At 39.0% G+C, this 14264-nt stretch overlaps 1 protein-coding gene across 1 annotated transcript in view; it reads left to right on the top strand.

The window, feature by feature from the left end:
* Positions 1 to 14264, top strand: part of LOC146801920 (collagenase 3-like) — a 186620-nt gene that overhangs the window by 156779 nt on the left and 15577 nt on the right. The window contains exon 9 of the mRNA XM_085624067.1: positions 876 to 979. Within this exon, the coding sequence (XP_085480193.1) occupies positions 876 to 979 (104 nt within the window). The remainder of the gene's footprint in view (positions 1 to 875; positions 980 to 14264) is intronic.

The following is a 14264-nucleotide window of genomic DNA, read 5'->3' as shown; positions in this document are numbered from 1 at the left end:
GCTCTTTTGAAATGTTAGTGGGGCAAGGAACAGCTCCATTCCTCCCATTCTGTCAGGATAATCCTCTCCCAGCTACACCCAGGTCCCATGGCTCAGAGTCGGTGCCCAATACGCATTACTGATCCGGGAGGAATTAACATAACCAGGCAAATGGAAACCTATAAAAAGTTTAGGGCAGGAAAATTCCAACTTTCTAAAACATGAATTTTCAAAATTGTAATCTACAATCTGACTTTACCATTAAAATGGATTTTAAATTACATTTCATTTGAGTCCAAACATGAAATTTCAACCTGCTCCCAAACAAACATTAGCGCTTATTAAATGTAATAAGGTAACCCAATGTTCCAATGAAAGAGATAAGCCTTATAGAAGCAAAAAACAAAATGTAGGAGTTTTTCAATACCAGACTATGTAAAACTTTAACCCACAAGTCCTACTTTCTAAAAAAAAATCCACCCTACCCTAGGATTGACTCATATGTATTTAATGTTTAGTCTTGGCAAAAGATTTATTTTGCCAAGTCGAATTGGCAGTTTAAAACTGCACTACAGGCTGCAAATGCAAGTCTGAGACATGTTTGGAAAGGCTATTTAAGTTTGTGGTACAATAAGTGCTGTAGGCCCACTACAGCACTTATTAAAGTGTAACGGTAAGGTGTGCAGAATCCTATTAACAACAAAAATGAAATTCAGAAAACAGGAGGAGGAAAGCAAAAAAAAAACTTGGGGTGACCCTTCAGAGAGAGTCAAGTCCAACAAAACTTTTTCATTTTGTTTCATTGTATGTTTCCAAATATGGTAAGGGTATGCATGTTGTCACATATATATTGCACTATTTTCAAATTACAGTGTACATCTCTCCTTTTGTACTAGATATGATGAAGTTACTAGCATCATGGAAATGGAATATCCAAAACAAATTAAGGATGATTTCCCCGGGATGAATAATACAGTTAATGCAGCATTTGAATCAGAAGGTATGTGTTGATTTATTAATGTATTAACACAAAACACGAAACTAAGGGGCATATTTACAAGCCCCTGCCGCCACCATAGCGTCACTTTTAAAGACGTTGTAGTGGCGATATGGGTTTTGGCTTATTTACAAGGCATTAAGCCACTTAAGGGGGCGTAACGCTGCCTTGTAAATAAGGCACCCTTTCATGCTATCCTTAGCGTGAAAGGGGAGGGCAATGGGTGTTGCGGTGGGCGTTCCACCGCAACACCCAATTGATTTTGACACTGCCCCATTTTTGCAAGGGTGGTGTAAATATTGGACAGCACCAAAATTAAGACCAGGGAAAACCTGGTCTTAATCATGGCAGTATGAGGAGAAATGTTTAATTTTTCCTCATTTTTGCTGTTTCCATGTGTGCTGTGTGAGCTTGCACTCGCTTTTCTTCGCTACTTTTCACTTCAGCCGTTCATATTATTGCCAGTTCACAGGTACACATGTTTGATCTGGGTTGTATTCTTATTGCCGTTTTCACGCACAAGACTTAATACACTATGTTTTCTTCGATCCGGTTTTCACATGGAAGCACTTTTTTCACATTTTGACATGGTAGTACTCATCGACCATTGCAAGCTGTTTACATGTTATTGGAGTTGATGCGCTCTTGATTTAATTTTATTCTTTTTAGAGAAACTAATCCCCTGATGAAGGCATCGTCCCGAAATGCATTGGGAATACAGGAATGCTAAGTCTAAATGTTTAATACAAAAATTGCATCAACAAATGATGAGAAATTCACATGTGATGGTTAACATTGTGATTGAAAAGAAGACAATAAATCTCTGAAAGCTTCGAAAGCGTCTCATTGAACTTGTGTTTTTGAAGTCTCCAGTTGAGGTCTTCGGACCCACAAGAGTGCAACGAGGGCACACAGGGTGAGGTTCACCCTGTGCTTTCTTTATTAATTGCTGTCTTCATACCCTAAAGTCAGAGGGTGACACCCTACCTGCACCAAAGCTGATTAATTGAACACTACCATTTTGTTTACTTTTTTCTGAACAATACAGTGTGCCCCACCAACAGTAAATTTAGATTGTTCACCTCTGACTCCTAACGTTGGAGCACCTATTCAGCGACCGTGTCGTATGATGAAATTACAAATATCACGGACAACCATGCAAAAACATTTGGATTTTCACTTGAGGAAGCCTAAGGATCTCACTTAAGTCATCTTTATGTAAAAACAATCCAAAATTCACTGAACGTTGGTATGCAATCCTTAGCAAATGTTCGCTTGATTTGATCTTTCTGATTGTTGACGAATTAGCCAAAGTCATTGAAGAGCTAGAAAAGGAAATCAACCAAATCAAACGAGATTTAAACACCAAACTCTCAGCTGACGAATTAGACACCGTGTTGAATGACATCAATAAACAACTTGACAGTTAGCCAAAGAAATCAACGAAAGAAAAATAAGAAAATATAAGAGAGACACAATTGATTGTAAACTTGGCAAAGTTTATAGTTGGGCAGATATCTATGCCCAGTGCAGGCAAAAACGTCCATTTTTCAACCGTTCCACCGACGGTGAGAGTTCAACATCCAATGAGTCTATCCCCAAATCGGGATCCAACAGAGATTGCCCCAGTAAGGATACTACCACATCTGATAACAGTATTACACTATCTACCAGCTCTACAACTGGTGTTCATTTTTTAGAGAAAGGCAAAATCACAAGCGTAGAAACCGGAGGGGAAAAGGTTGCAAAAAACATGGACCAAACAATAGACAAGTCGACTCGGAGTCAACGTTGATTATTAACATCTCAAACACTACGTTGACTAAATTTCAGATAAACACTCTGCAAAAAGGTAGATCTTTCGTACCCACACATCATTCTAATAATCTTGAAACAGAAATTGCGGTGTTTAAATTCATGAGGAACTTACGCTTGAAGCACTTTTTTAAGAATATGGTCACCGTTCAAACTTCTCATCGTCAAGATACCACGATGGGTCTTAAAACGAAAAGCACCTTCATGGCACCCTTGAGACACAAAATCCTGGATTCTTATGAAACCGTTGTACTCAAAAAACTTCAAGAAATTCACAAAAAACCCAATCCAAAAGTTTCCAATTTAACAACCAGGGAGAGACAGGCCATTTACACCATGGCTAACAACACCAACATCACCTGTTGCACAGCTGATAAGGAAGGTGTCTTAGTGATTTTGAATACCTCATTTTACATACAAAGTGTGGAGGAGCATGTGAAAGATTAGTCTATCTATTTGAAGTTATCAAATAACCCAACAGAAGCGTTTAAAAAAATCCTACAATCCATTGTAGGGAGAGCATGTGAAATGGGTACCACCACAGAAAACGACGAAAAATACTTATTGCTTGACCACCCAAGAAGTCTGACCATATATATGCTACCTAAAGTACACAAAAACTTACTAAGGCCACCATTTTGACCCATCGTTTCCATCGTAAATACCATTTATAAACCAACCGGTAAATGCCTTGACCGACACTTACAACCTTTGGTCCAGAGCATGTCAACGTACCTACGTGACACCACAGATTTTTTTAATAAAATCAACAACATAGAACTTGATGAAAACACACCTGTCATCTCATGCTCCATTGATGTTTGTTCATTATATACATTCATTCCCCACCTTCAAGGAATTGAAGCAGGGGAATCCTTCCTTTTGAATCACTCCATTGACGAAGAACTTAAAGTATTCCTTTTGGAATTACTTCAGTTCACTTTATTTCACAGTTATTTTCGATGGAATGAGTACTACCAACAACTTTTCGGAACTTACCTGGGCAATTGCGCAGCTCCTTGCTACGCAAATCTGTACATGTACCGCTTCGAACTGGATCACATTTTATCTAACAACATTTGGTACACTAATTTGAAGGCATACTGGAGATACATCGATGATATCTTTTTGATATGGCAAGGAGAGAAATCTGATTCATTACAGTTTCTTGAATACATTAACAACGTTGACGACCGTATAAAATTCACCAACAACATTGATCTGAAACAATTACCATTCTTGGATGTCATGGTATCCAGACAAGGCAACAAATTGGCAACAGATTTGTCCGTCAAAAGTACTGACCGGAATATCACATTGCATTATTACAGTTGTCACCAGGCATCTTTGAAACAACATTTGCCATACTCCCAATTTTTGAGAGCCAAACAGATTACATTCAATAGTGAGAATTTCGAAGTCAATAAAAACAAATTAATCACCAGATTTAAAGAAAGAAAATACCCTTTTACAGTATTGGAAAAGGCGGTAAACAGAGTCGAACACCTAGAGAAATCAGTTGCTTATCAGCAAAAACAAAGTCGATACAAGCAATAGACCGGTATTCGTATTCAGATTTTCATCAAAAAGTCACCTTATCAAAAGAACAATGTTGAAATATTGGCCAGTGCTGAGGAATGAACCAGATTTTAATGGAATATTTTACATGAATCCCTTGTCCGCATATCAACGCACAAAAAATCTGAAAGAACTACTAACCCAACCAAAACATGATACTGAAGGAACCTATAAAGGCACGGTACCACGTTTAAATTGTGGACACTGCAACAATATCATCAAAGGAACAACAATCACACATCCTTCTAAGGGTACCACAATCAAATAACGTACTACAGCCACATGTGATTAAAAAAACTTGATTTACCTATTGAAGTGCCCATGCGACTTGACATATGTGGGAAAAACGGAAAGGAAAATAAAAGTTCGCCTAACGGAACATAAAAGTAACATCAGAAACCACTCATAGAAATCTCTGGTAGCAGACCATTTCACCACGCAAAAACACAACATCTGTCAATTAAGATTTCTGGTATTGGAACTGGTCCCTCTCCTCAAGGTGTTGACAACAGAAAATGCTTATTAGAGCGAGAACTGATCTGGATAAAAAAATTTGACTCTTTCCAACCTAAGGGTCTCAATGACCATTTGGAATATAGTTGCTTCTTGTAATATGCTCGTTCCATTTACCCTATGATTAATCTTGTCCCATTTCGTGCTATATACATTCAAAATGTCATGTGACCGCAGTATACAGAATTGCCAGTATATTTTCTTTGATTAGCCATGCTTATCATTCTAGTCATGTTCATCTCTTAGTTCACCTTTTGACCACATGATTTTTTTAAGCTTCACTTTAACACTGCATGTATACATTGGCCCTTGTTGGTGCCACTTAACTATTACTTACATGCATCCTATGAATTTAGAGGACATTATTGTTTTATGTGAACATGCGCATTCTCAAAGACTTTTAAATATAGCATGAAGTGAACTCCACCAAGCATTTGTGAACTTATGTCATGCAGCGTGATTAACAATGAAAAACAAAAAAACAAAAAAACAATAAGAGACGCTACCTTTTGTGCCACCATGCCTGCTAAAATAATGACTTGAAAAAAGTGTTGACTTTTGTGATTCACCCTGACAAGGATTGTGGTTGTTGCCTGAGTGGGGCTTCCATCTCCCTCAATAAATAACCAAATTTCTTACATAAAAGCAGACTATGACATATTCTATGTGGGCAGATCTCCAATAGTCCTCACTTTTGAATACACCTGCTACCATTCACAGATCCATGAAGTCCAGAGTGGACGATCTCCTGTCACAGCCAGCATAGAAAGTCGTATTGAGAAAAAAAAAGACAAATTACAAACACAATAAAGGGACTTGCAGAGTTCATCAGAGCTGCATAACACAAAATATAAAAATATGTATTTGTCTCTCACACTTACTCATCCATCACACAACTAAGCACTGTATACCATAACAAGATGACCGCACATGACATGGAAGCATTTCCCAAATAGACTCAAAGCCTGCAGAACACACTTCTACCCACACATTGTGTAGCATTCTACCTAAATGGATAATTAGTTCAGCACCCCACATAGGGCTAGTAAGTGCTATAAAAATAGTATAACACAATAAAATGTATTTTTGGCAGAATTTGGAAGAAATGACAATCTTTGGTCTAAATAAAGGTCATGGGGGATTTTGCAGCATCTTCTGGTGTGCACGCTTTTGATTAAAAACCTGAATATCAATCATACTAAATAATAACAGAGTGCTGCCCAACAGAAGTCTAACACTAAATTTGCTCACAAAAATCTGCACAGGAAAACACAAAGCCATGGGATAATAGTGCACACATGAATACATGGAAAATTGTCGTTGCAAGGTATGAGTATTGTAAATTTTCGAAGGCAGTGGAATTAATACCTCCATAAATTTTGTATGTATTTAAATCACAAGGAAACAATGTACAAATGAACCTTTTTGAAAGTGTGTTTCCAAGCATCATAGCACCAATAACTTGTGGTGGTACATGCTACCATCTGGCTGAAGGATAGGGCACCCTGAGAGGTGTCCTGTAACCTCATTTTGCACCCCCACAACCTGCACAACGACGTGACAATTTTTTCTCCGTGTTTTACAGCTAAATGCAACAGAATGGATCCATCATCCAGGCACCCAGAGTACATTCTGTGCAACATCAAGCGAACTTGTTAACATCATCTGTCAGTTGACAGAAAAGATTATCTTCTCTGATCATGAGTTAGAAGTACTGTAAGAGGAGGTGGTTAAAGAGGAACTTGAGATCTTTGGCCATCTGAACATGAACACTCCCCCTCTTCCGAAGGTGTGATCTAGACTTTGGTGCACTAACAAAGAAAAGACCAAAGATATAGCAGTCTATTCTCAGGTAGATGGTGTTGGAAGTTGCCCTTTCTAAAGGGTCACCCCAAAGGTTTTTGCCTTTTTTATCTAAACCTTATTTTCTTGTTTGCTATACAACTCTGTGCACTTTACCCCTGTCAATCAGTTGTAAAGTGCCTGTGCTCCTCCTTTCAACATTGTAAAATTAGTATACTCCCGATAGGCCTATTTAACTTACCTATATGACCCTAGTATATGGTACCCACAGAGTCCCTAGGCCTGCAAGTTAAGCATCACCAGTGGACTACACCACTCATTGTGCTATTAATTGCAGTGACAATGCAAACATGACTGCAGAACTGCCGCCAGTTGCCTGGCTGTGCAGGATTGCATATTCAACCTTTCAAAATAACCCCGTTGACAGACCTAAAACACTCCTTTTAAATATCTATAAGTCACCCACAAGTAATTTTTACTGCCCATTAAGGCAGGATGGATGATATTTAAAAGTAAGACATTTAAATGTTAATGTTAAAAATACCTTTACAGTGACTTGCACCTCAGAGTGATTATCACTGTAGCAGGTTTGGCTGTTCTAGAGGAAAGCATTGGTATTCAATAATAAGTTTAATACATGTTATCTCCATGTAGGAAACAGCTGGCGAAAGCTTTTTTTTAACTCTTGTACTTATGAGACTATTTACTGATCCCTTGATCAGTAAATAGTAAAAATGTAAAAATATGCACAATGTAAAAATACTAAATAAATAAATAGCCATTGCTGTGAAACCCCGGCCAACTGTGGCAAAAGCCAATCAGAGATGAATCTATAAGAGAAGAAGGAACTCAACATCCTCAACTTGGCAAGCCTGGAAGGTATAAAGAGGAGATTGGTGCCCCCAAGAATCCATTTAGGTGGCAATTGCATTCACAACTCTGCACCATCATGTAGATCATTCTTGATAATGAAAGAAGGGGTGCCACCAACAGACTCATTTTCCACAGACAATGATTGAGTTGGCTTTTATAACTGAATTAAAAAAACAACAAAACTTGATTACATGGTTGGACTCCAGGAACATTCCCCCATTAACCCCTGCGGGAATACTCATGCTTGCAACGTGTGTAACTTTTAAAACTGCACCTGATTTAAACACCAGTAACACACAATATCAAACATTCTGATGAGTGGATGTAGGAATTCAACAGTAGCTGCACCTAGGGTGAGCTCTATTTGGGCTTTCAATGGCATGTTCTTTGGATATGCAGAGACCAGAGGGAAGAGTGAAAGATGTGTGTAAATATGGCACACACAGATTACTACCTCCCTTGACAGGTGACATCCTCCATGAGGAAACTGATGATTGAGGGATCATCAACCCACCCTACATCAGCAACCACCAAGCTGCTAGCAGAAGTCCAGCCATTGTTACCACCACCATGGTTGCCAGATGCAGGGCAGCCACAACTTCCATAGCTACCAGCAACATGTCAGTGAGCACCACCACGATGACTGCAACCTGACCAGCCACTGCTATTAGATCACAAATACCAGCACCCAGCCATCTACCACTATCAACAACCCTGCTGCCAGCCTCATTGCTGCCACCACGTCTAACAGCTCTGTTGCCTGTTCCACCAGGGCAGCAATTTCTGCCTCCCCTATATTGTCTATTAAGAACAGGTAAAAGTTATTGAACCAGGGATGCTCCACTCCTCCCCTTACCCAGAAGGAGGGCAGCATTGGAGTTCTCAGTTGATAGGGGCCCTGAGAACCCACTGGCTCAGGTAGACGAAGCTGCTACTCTATGAGATGTCAACAGCTGCAGAGGAACTGCAATTATTGATGGAGTAGATGGCCTGGAAGAAGAGCAGCCATCGCCCCTATAGATCTCCACAACACTGCAACCCCCCCTGTCTGCCCTCACGAACATTCAATATGTTTTCAGGAAGGTTTGGTCATCTCAATGGGAGGTTGGGTCAGCAAAGTGGGACAAAAAGGGTCAGGGATGGGATTTCTTCAGAGTCATGAGAACTTTCACAGAGTCTATCCTCACCATCAGCCAACAGACAGAGGAGAGGCAGCAAGCAGAAGACAGGATCACCTTTTCACATTCAGGTCTCGCAACTTGAGCAACAGTAGCTCAACATGTCTCAGATGTCTCAGTTTTGGGGCCAAGGAAAGTACAGCTCTATCCATCTGCTCCCCCCTCCCTTACCAATACTCCCAGGTATTGGTGCTGTATCGATCCAGAGATAAATGGCAGAGGTGTAGTCTTTCCTTTCTGTGGATGCATTGTTGCAGGGCACCACACTCGTCCGTAGTTATGGCAGCCCACATGCCAGTCAGGTCTTATGCACCACACTCAGGCACACTCTGAGACAGGCATCTCATGACCCTTACATCATCTGTACCCCAATGCTTTCCTATGTTCTACCTCTCCTTCAAGTCCAGACATTGAGAACTTTTGCAGCATGCTTTCATGAGACACCATGCTGCCATCGACAATCTTCTCCAGCCTGGCTATGTTGTCCTCCATCATCTCCTATATGAGGTAGGTGGGTACTTTTCTTTTCTTTCCACTCTTCCTAGATGGTCTCGTCCTTATTACCTCGTATTGAATCTATTCCAATCCATTGTGGTCACACACTCCCGTTTGCCAATTTCCTAGTCTCCTTTATTTATGGAATGCCGGCTCAAAACGGAGTGTATTATAACAGTTGTAATTTGTTTTTGTTGGTGGGCTGTTCGCCTGAAATGCATCCATTAATCTGTATCCCATTTGAATGTTTTTTAATCTCAGAGTTCTACTTGTATGCCAGTCTGTCATAATTCTGGACTCCATGGCCTCTTCTGCTCTGCCGCTGGACAGAGCAGTCTCAGCTCCTGATGCTTCTTTATGTCTTGCTCAAGTGATCCTTTGTTTCTTATTAGAACTTTTCCTGCCACCTGGAAGATGTACATGCCTTTTTGGCTTACCCCTCCGTTCCAGTAACCATTCCCATAGACACCGCTTGCTTTGACTTAAGTGTAAAGAGTGTTACGTTGTGCAGTGATTGTTTGTGGTGCTGAGGGCACGAGGTGTAGGAGTTATGGTAGGTCATAGTGCTATGCAGCCATGGGATGGTGCAGTTGCGGTAAGTGGAAGAAGTAGGATGGAGCTGCTAAAGGGTTAGGGTGGGTGGTAAAATAGTGTAGCCAGGGGATGGGTCTAGGTAAACTGCCAGGACCTGGAAGGCACTTTTCAAAATAAATGTTTACAATTTATTGTGAAGTATATTATTTGCAAATAAAGTGAAACATTGTTACAGAGGTAATTCCGGAAGAAATTTGGAATGATATTGTCTGTGCTTTCAGTGATCAGCGTTCTGTCAATGTCAGACATATTCAGCTTCTGTCTCCTCATCATCGTCATCACTTTTGTTTGATGTCTCCTGCTCTTTCCCTGAGGGACGCCATGAAGAGGGGATGTGGCTGTGGAGCATGACTTATTCGGAAGGAGAACGACTTCCTAGCTTAATGGAGGTTCACCTTATAGAATAAGGGACATGAAATCACCTGAGAAGCCTCATTGCACATGTTGTGAATTACAATAAGAATAAATGTCGAGAGATCATTGAGACAGATGGCATAGTCATGAGACCCATTAGGTTACTGTTGGCCAAAATGTCCATAACACATCTTAAATTGTAGACTGATTGACATACTTTGGAGATCTCAAACAGGATTGGATGATTTAAATGTAAATATAAACTGAGTGACCAACCTTTATTGCTCCAGTGATTTTGTAAGAGATTCTAAATGCTTGTGCTATCCTGAGCATTACGCTGCCTGCACCTTAATTGTGTATTAATAGCATAATATATAAACAAAAAAAGTGTTTATTGAAGAGAGTGGCCTTCTGTACATTCATTTTATCTGACTAGAAGAAATTCATGTAAAAGAATGAATGGTTTATTTTTTATCGGCACAATGTATATGATGGTAGCCTCAGAAATTAGCGCCATGGGATGCTTGTAATATTTATTTCCTCTTCTGCCATCATCACACGTTCTCTGCAATGTTGTGCAGCAAGACACAAATTAGTACACTCACACTCTACCTGCTTTTTAAATTAACACTCCATTAGTGCAGGGCGGACACTGGAAATCGACCTCTAGTAGACAAGTTGCAGTCTCTTCTGTATTGCAAGTAGTGATGTGTTCTGTTTTGTATTCTTGTTACTACGTAGAAGTGGCTTCTTACAGATAGATCATTAATAATGGTAACAATGCATACATCTAGTCACCAACATGGAATGCACAGATGGCCACATCATGGTACATAAGCAACACTTCTGACAATATACATCCAGATATTCATGCATGTACACTCGTTCCAATACGTGAGGGCAAGCCCCAGCTCAAGAGAGAAGGCCAAGACAGTTAACATAAAACAAGGTAAGAGAGGGGCTCTGTATTCTCAAAAAGGAAATAGAGCTCCGACAAACTGTGAAGTAAAAAAATGTGTTTTCCTTTTCGAATCCAATATTTGCTAATTCATTCACACATGTTATTGGTAACAACTACCAAAGTCAGGTATTCACAAAATCACTCATTATAGTGGAACACTTAAATGCAAGGCAACGTCAATTTATAAAAAATCAATTAAATGGTTTATTTGATTCACAAAGTTTCTTTAACCACAATCAGATCATAAAAAATGCATTAGTTTTTAAATAAAACAAAGACACATTAAAAACAAGTTAAATTAAAAATTACTGAATGAAACAAAAGCACAAATCAAGGAGATTTTGAAAAAAGACAGTCAATTTGTCATAAGCCAGTTAATTCGGAAACCTTATGGGCAACAATTGAATAAGGGTTAACTTCCTCATTTGACACAGGTATTGTATGCCCCCTTCCAAATTTAACACAACGGAATTGCGTCGACGCGTTTCGGAGGTTATTCGAAGTTTGTGACCTCCTTCTTCAGGACTATTAGAAATGGAATCTCCTTATCCATGAACGTTTGCCTAAGGCACAAATGAAAAACAATATTTACTATCAATGTACATGATGTTTTCTTTCCCCCTTCTTTTTGAAAAACAGGAGTCTAAAACATATATATCATGTCTTACGTTTATGCGACAAATACAGTTTTCTAACTATTCATTCTTTCGTACAAACAAGAAATGTACCCTCATGGATATATAACCATAGTCATATTATCTAAATTCTCTGGTTTTATAAAGCAACGTAGCCCGCATCAAGAGTGTTTCCATTTACTCACTAGATCCATTACTCATCATTCATACTTTAACTCAACACTAGTAGGAAGACTTAGTGATGAAATCTCATTAGGTTTTTAAGAAACTCACCTGTGCGACCAGCGCACTAGGCTTGCTAATTGGTTTTGCTGCGCTCCTACGGGAATGGTTTTTTCGATTAAGCACTTCCCTGGGCTGTCAAAGGAATAATAAAACGCTTATTATATCTCGTTCAATGAGTTCTGAAGATACTCTATCTTTTCTTTTCCTGTAGATTTGAAGCTCCCAAATGAAGCTTCAAAGTGGAGGGTTCTAACTTTGACTCCCCTCTTCATCTGTCTACACAGTTACTATCAAAATTCTTAAAGATACCTTTCAAAGTTCTTCGTGGGTGTGGGCAAAGGACATCTTGTTTACTTTTCCTCACTGCGTGCTTCTTTGTAGGTCACTTTGTTCCTACAAACGAGGGAACTACATTTAGTTTCGCTAGGGTTGTATATGAAAGCCTATTGGCTAATCGAAGTCGTGTGCCCACTGTTAATTGCGTCTATTCTGTATTAATATAATGAATTTGATTTATAGCTCACCTTATGTCAAACAATTCTGAGCTGTTAAGGATTCTTTTACTGCTCCGGGTACAATCAATTCGTGGCTGTATATAGAAACGAGTGTGTGAAAAAATGTGTACACACGTGTGTCTTAAATATCACGTTTTTTGCAAATAGACCTCGACTGTTTTTTAACCAAGCGAAAGAACAAGGTAAAGAATATATATACTTAGTGGCGTAGTCACTTAGTAACAGCCTGAACAGAAATCTCAATTGGCTGATTAGCGTTTATTTTGGGTGTAACATGCCGGCGAGATCTTACGTTATAAATCCACGAAGTTATTTTTAAACGAGAGTTAGTTTAACTAATGGCAACGTATCTCTAGTGCCTAATCGTTAAAGTGGATAATTTCGGCGTGCGATTCCCCGATCAGACTCGAACGTACCTGTTGAAGTCCGACGATCTACGTTCCCGGGCAGCTACTTCCGCGTCTTCCGATCGCGGCCAACATCAAAGATGGACTATGTGGCTGGGACTGCCTATTTATTCAACGTCAGTGATAGACGTCATAATAGGGGGCCGGCGAACAGTACTCGGCTAGTTCTTTTTTTGATTTTTTTGTTTGGTATAGATCTTTATTAAAAAGCCTTATTAGACTATGCTGGACAACGACGCGTACTCGCTGGAAATCTTGTACTGTATATTTTATAAATTACCTTTTCGTTCGGGCTATGATATTTGTTGAATCAGTCATTAAAACACAGCCCTATACTCGAGTGCTTAACGTTAAAATGTATAAATATCTCATGATTTTAAAGTCTCTGGTGAGATTAATTGTGATAGGGACAAGAACATAATTATGTATATGCATATCCAGAGCGGTGTGTCAAGGGAAAATATGAATCCCACAATGTATAGTATAATTAAAACCCTGGTGTAATGGAGTCAAAGAAGAATATTTTATTTATTTAAACGGGCTGGCATCCATATTTTAATTTGATTTTTTAATTTGATTCTCAAAGAGAGATCTATTATTTGGTCCCGATTTATCCCGAAGGACAGATATCAAGTGCATAATCCTCCATATTTAGATCTGTCAATTCATCGCGACAGTGCCAAGTTTTCACGGCATAGTAATTCGTATTTTTTGGAGACAATGATTGATAAATGTGATTTAGTTATTATATGTTATCTTTAAATCACTAGCCTAGCTATTCACTGATAAATCGTAACTCACAGAACTAATCTGTTAATCATTTAGTTACGTTACTATTTTCATCCAATCCTCCTTAGTATTGAGGCCTTTATTGACTGTATCTAAAGCAGAAATGTACCATTGTTCTCTATTTTTGCGTTTTGTTTCAGTGTTGCCGCCTCGTTTTGAGCAGCTAATCTTTTCAATAATGTACCATGAGAAGTCCGTATGTTTGTGTTTATATTTAGTAAAATGCTCAACCATGGGAGCATTATTTTTATTAGTCTTGAGTGCGGATCTATGTTCCAACATCCGCACTCAAGACTAATAAAAATAATGCTCAGATACAGTCAATAAAGTCAAAAAAATATTCTTCTTTGACTCCATTACACCAGGGTTTTAATTATACTATACATTGTGGGATTCATATTTTCCCTTGACACACCGCTCTGGATATGCATATACATAATTATGTTCTTGTCCCTATCACAATTAATCTCACCAGAGACTTTAAAATCATGAGATATTTATACATTTTAACGTTAAGCACTCGAGTATAGGGCTGTGTTTTAATGACTGATTC

Source organism: Triturus cristatus, chromosome 8 (assembly GCF_964204655.1).
Source record: "Triturus cristatus chromosome 8, aTriCri1.1, whole genome shotgun sequence".
Classification (NCBI taxonomy): Eukaryota; Metazoa; Chordata; class Amphibia; order Caudata; family Salamandridae; genus Triturus; species Triturus cristatus.
This window is presented reverse-complemented; position numbering and strand designations above follow the sequence as displayed.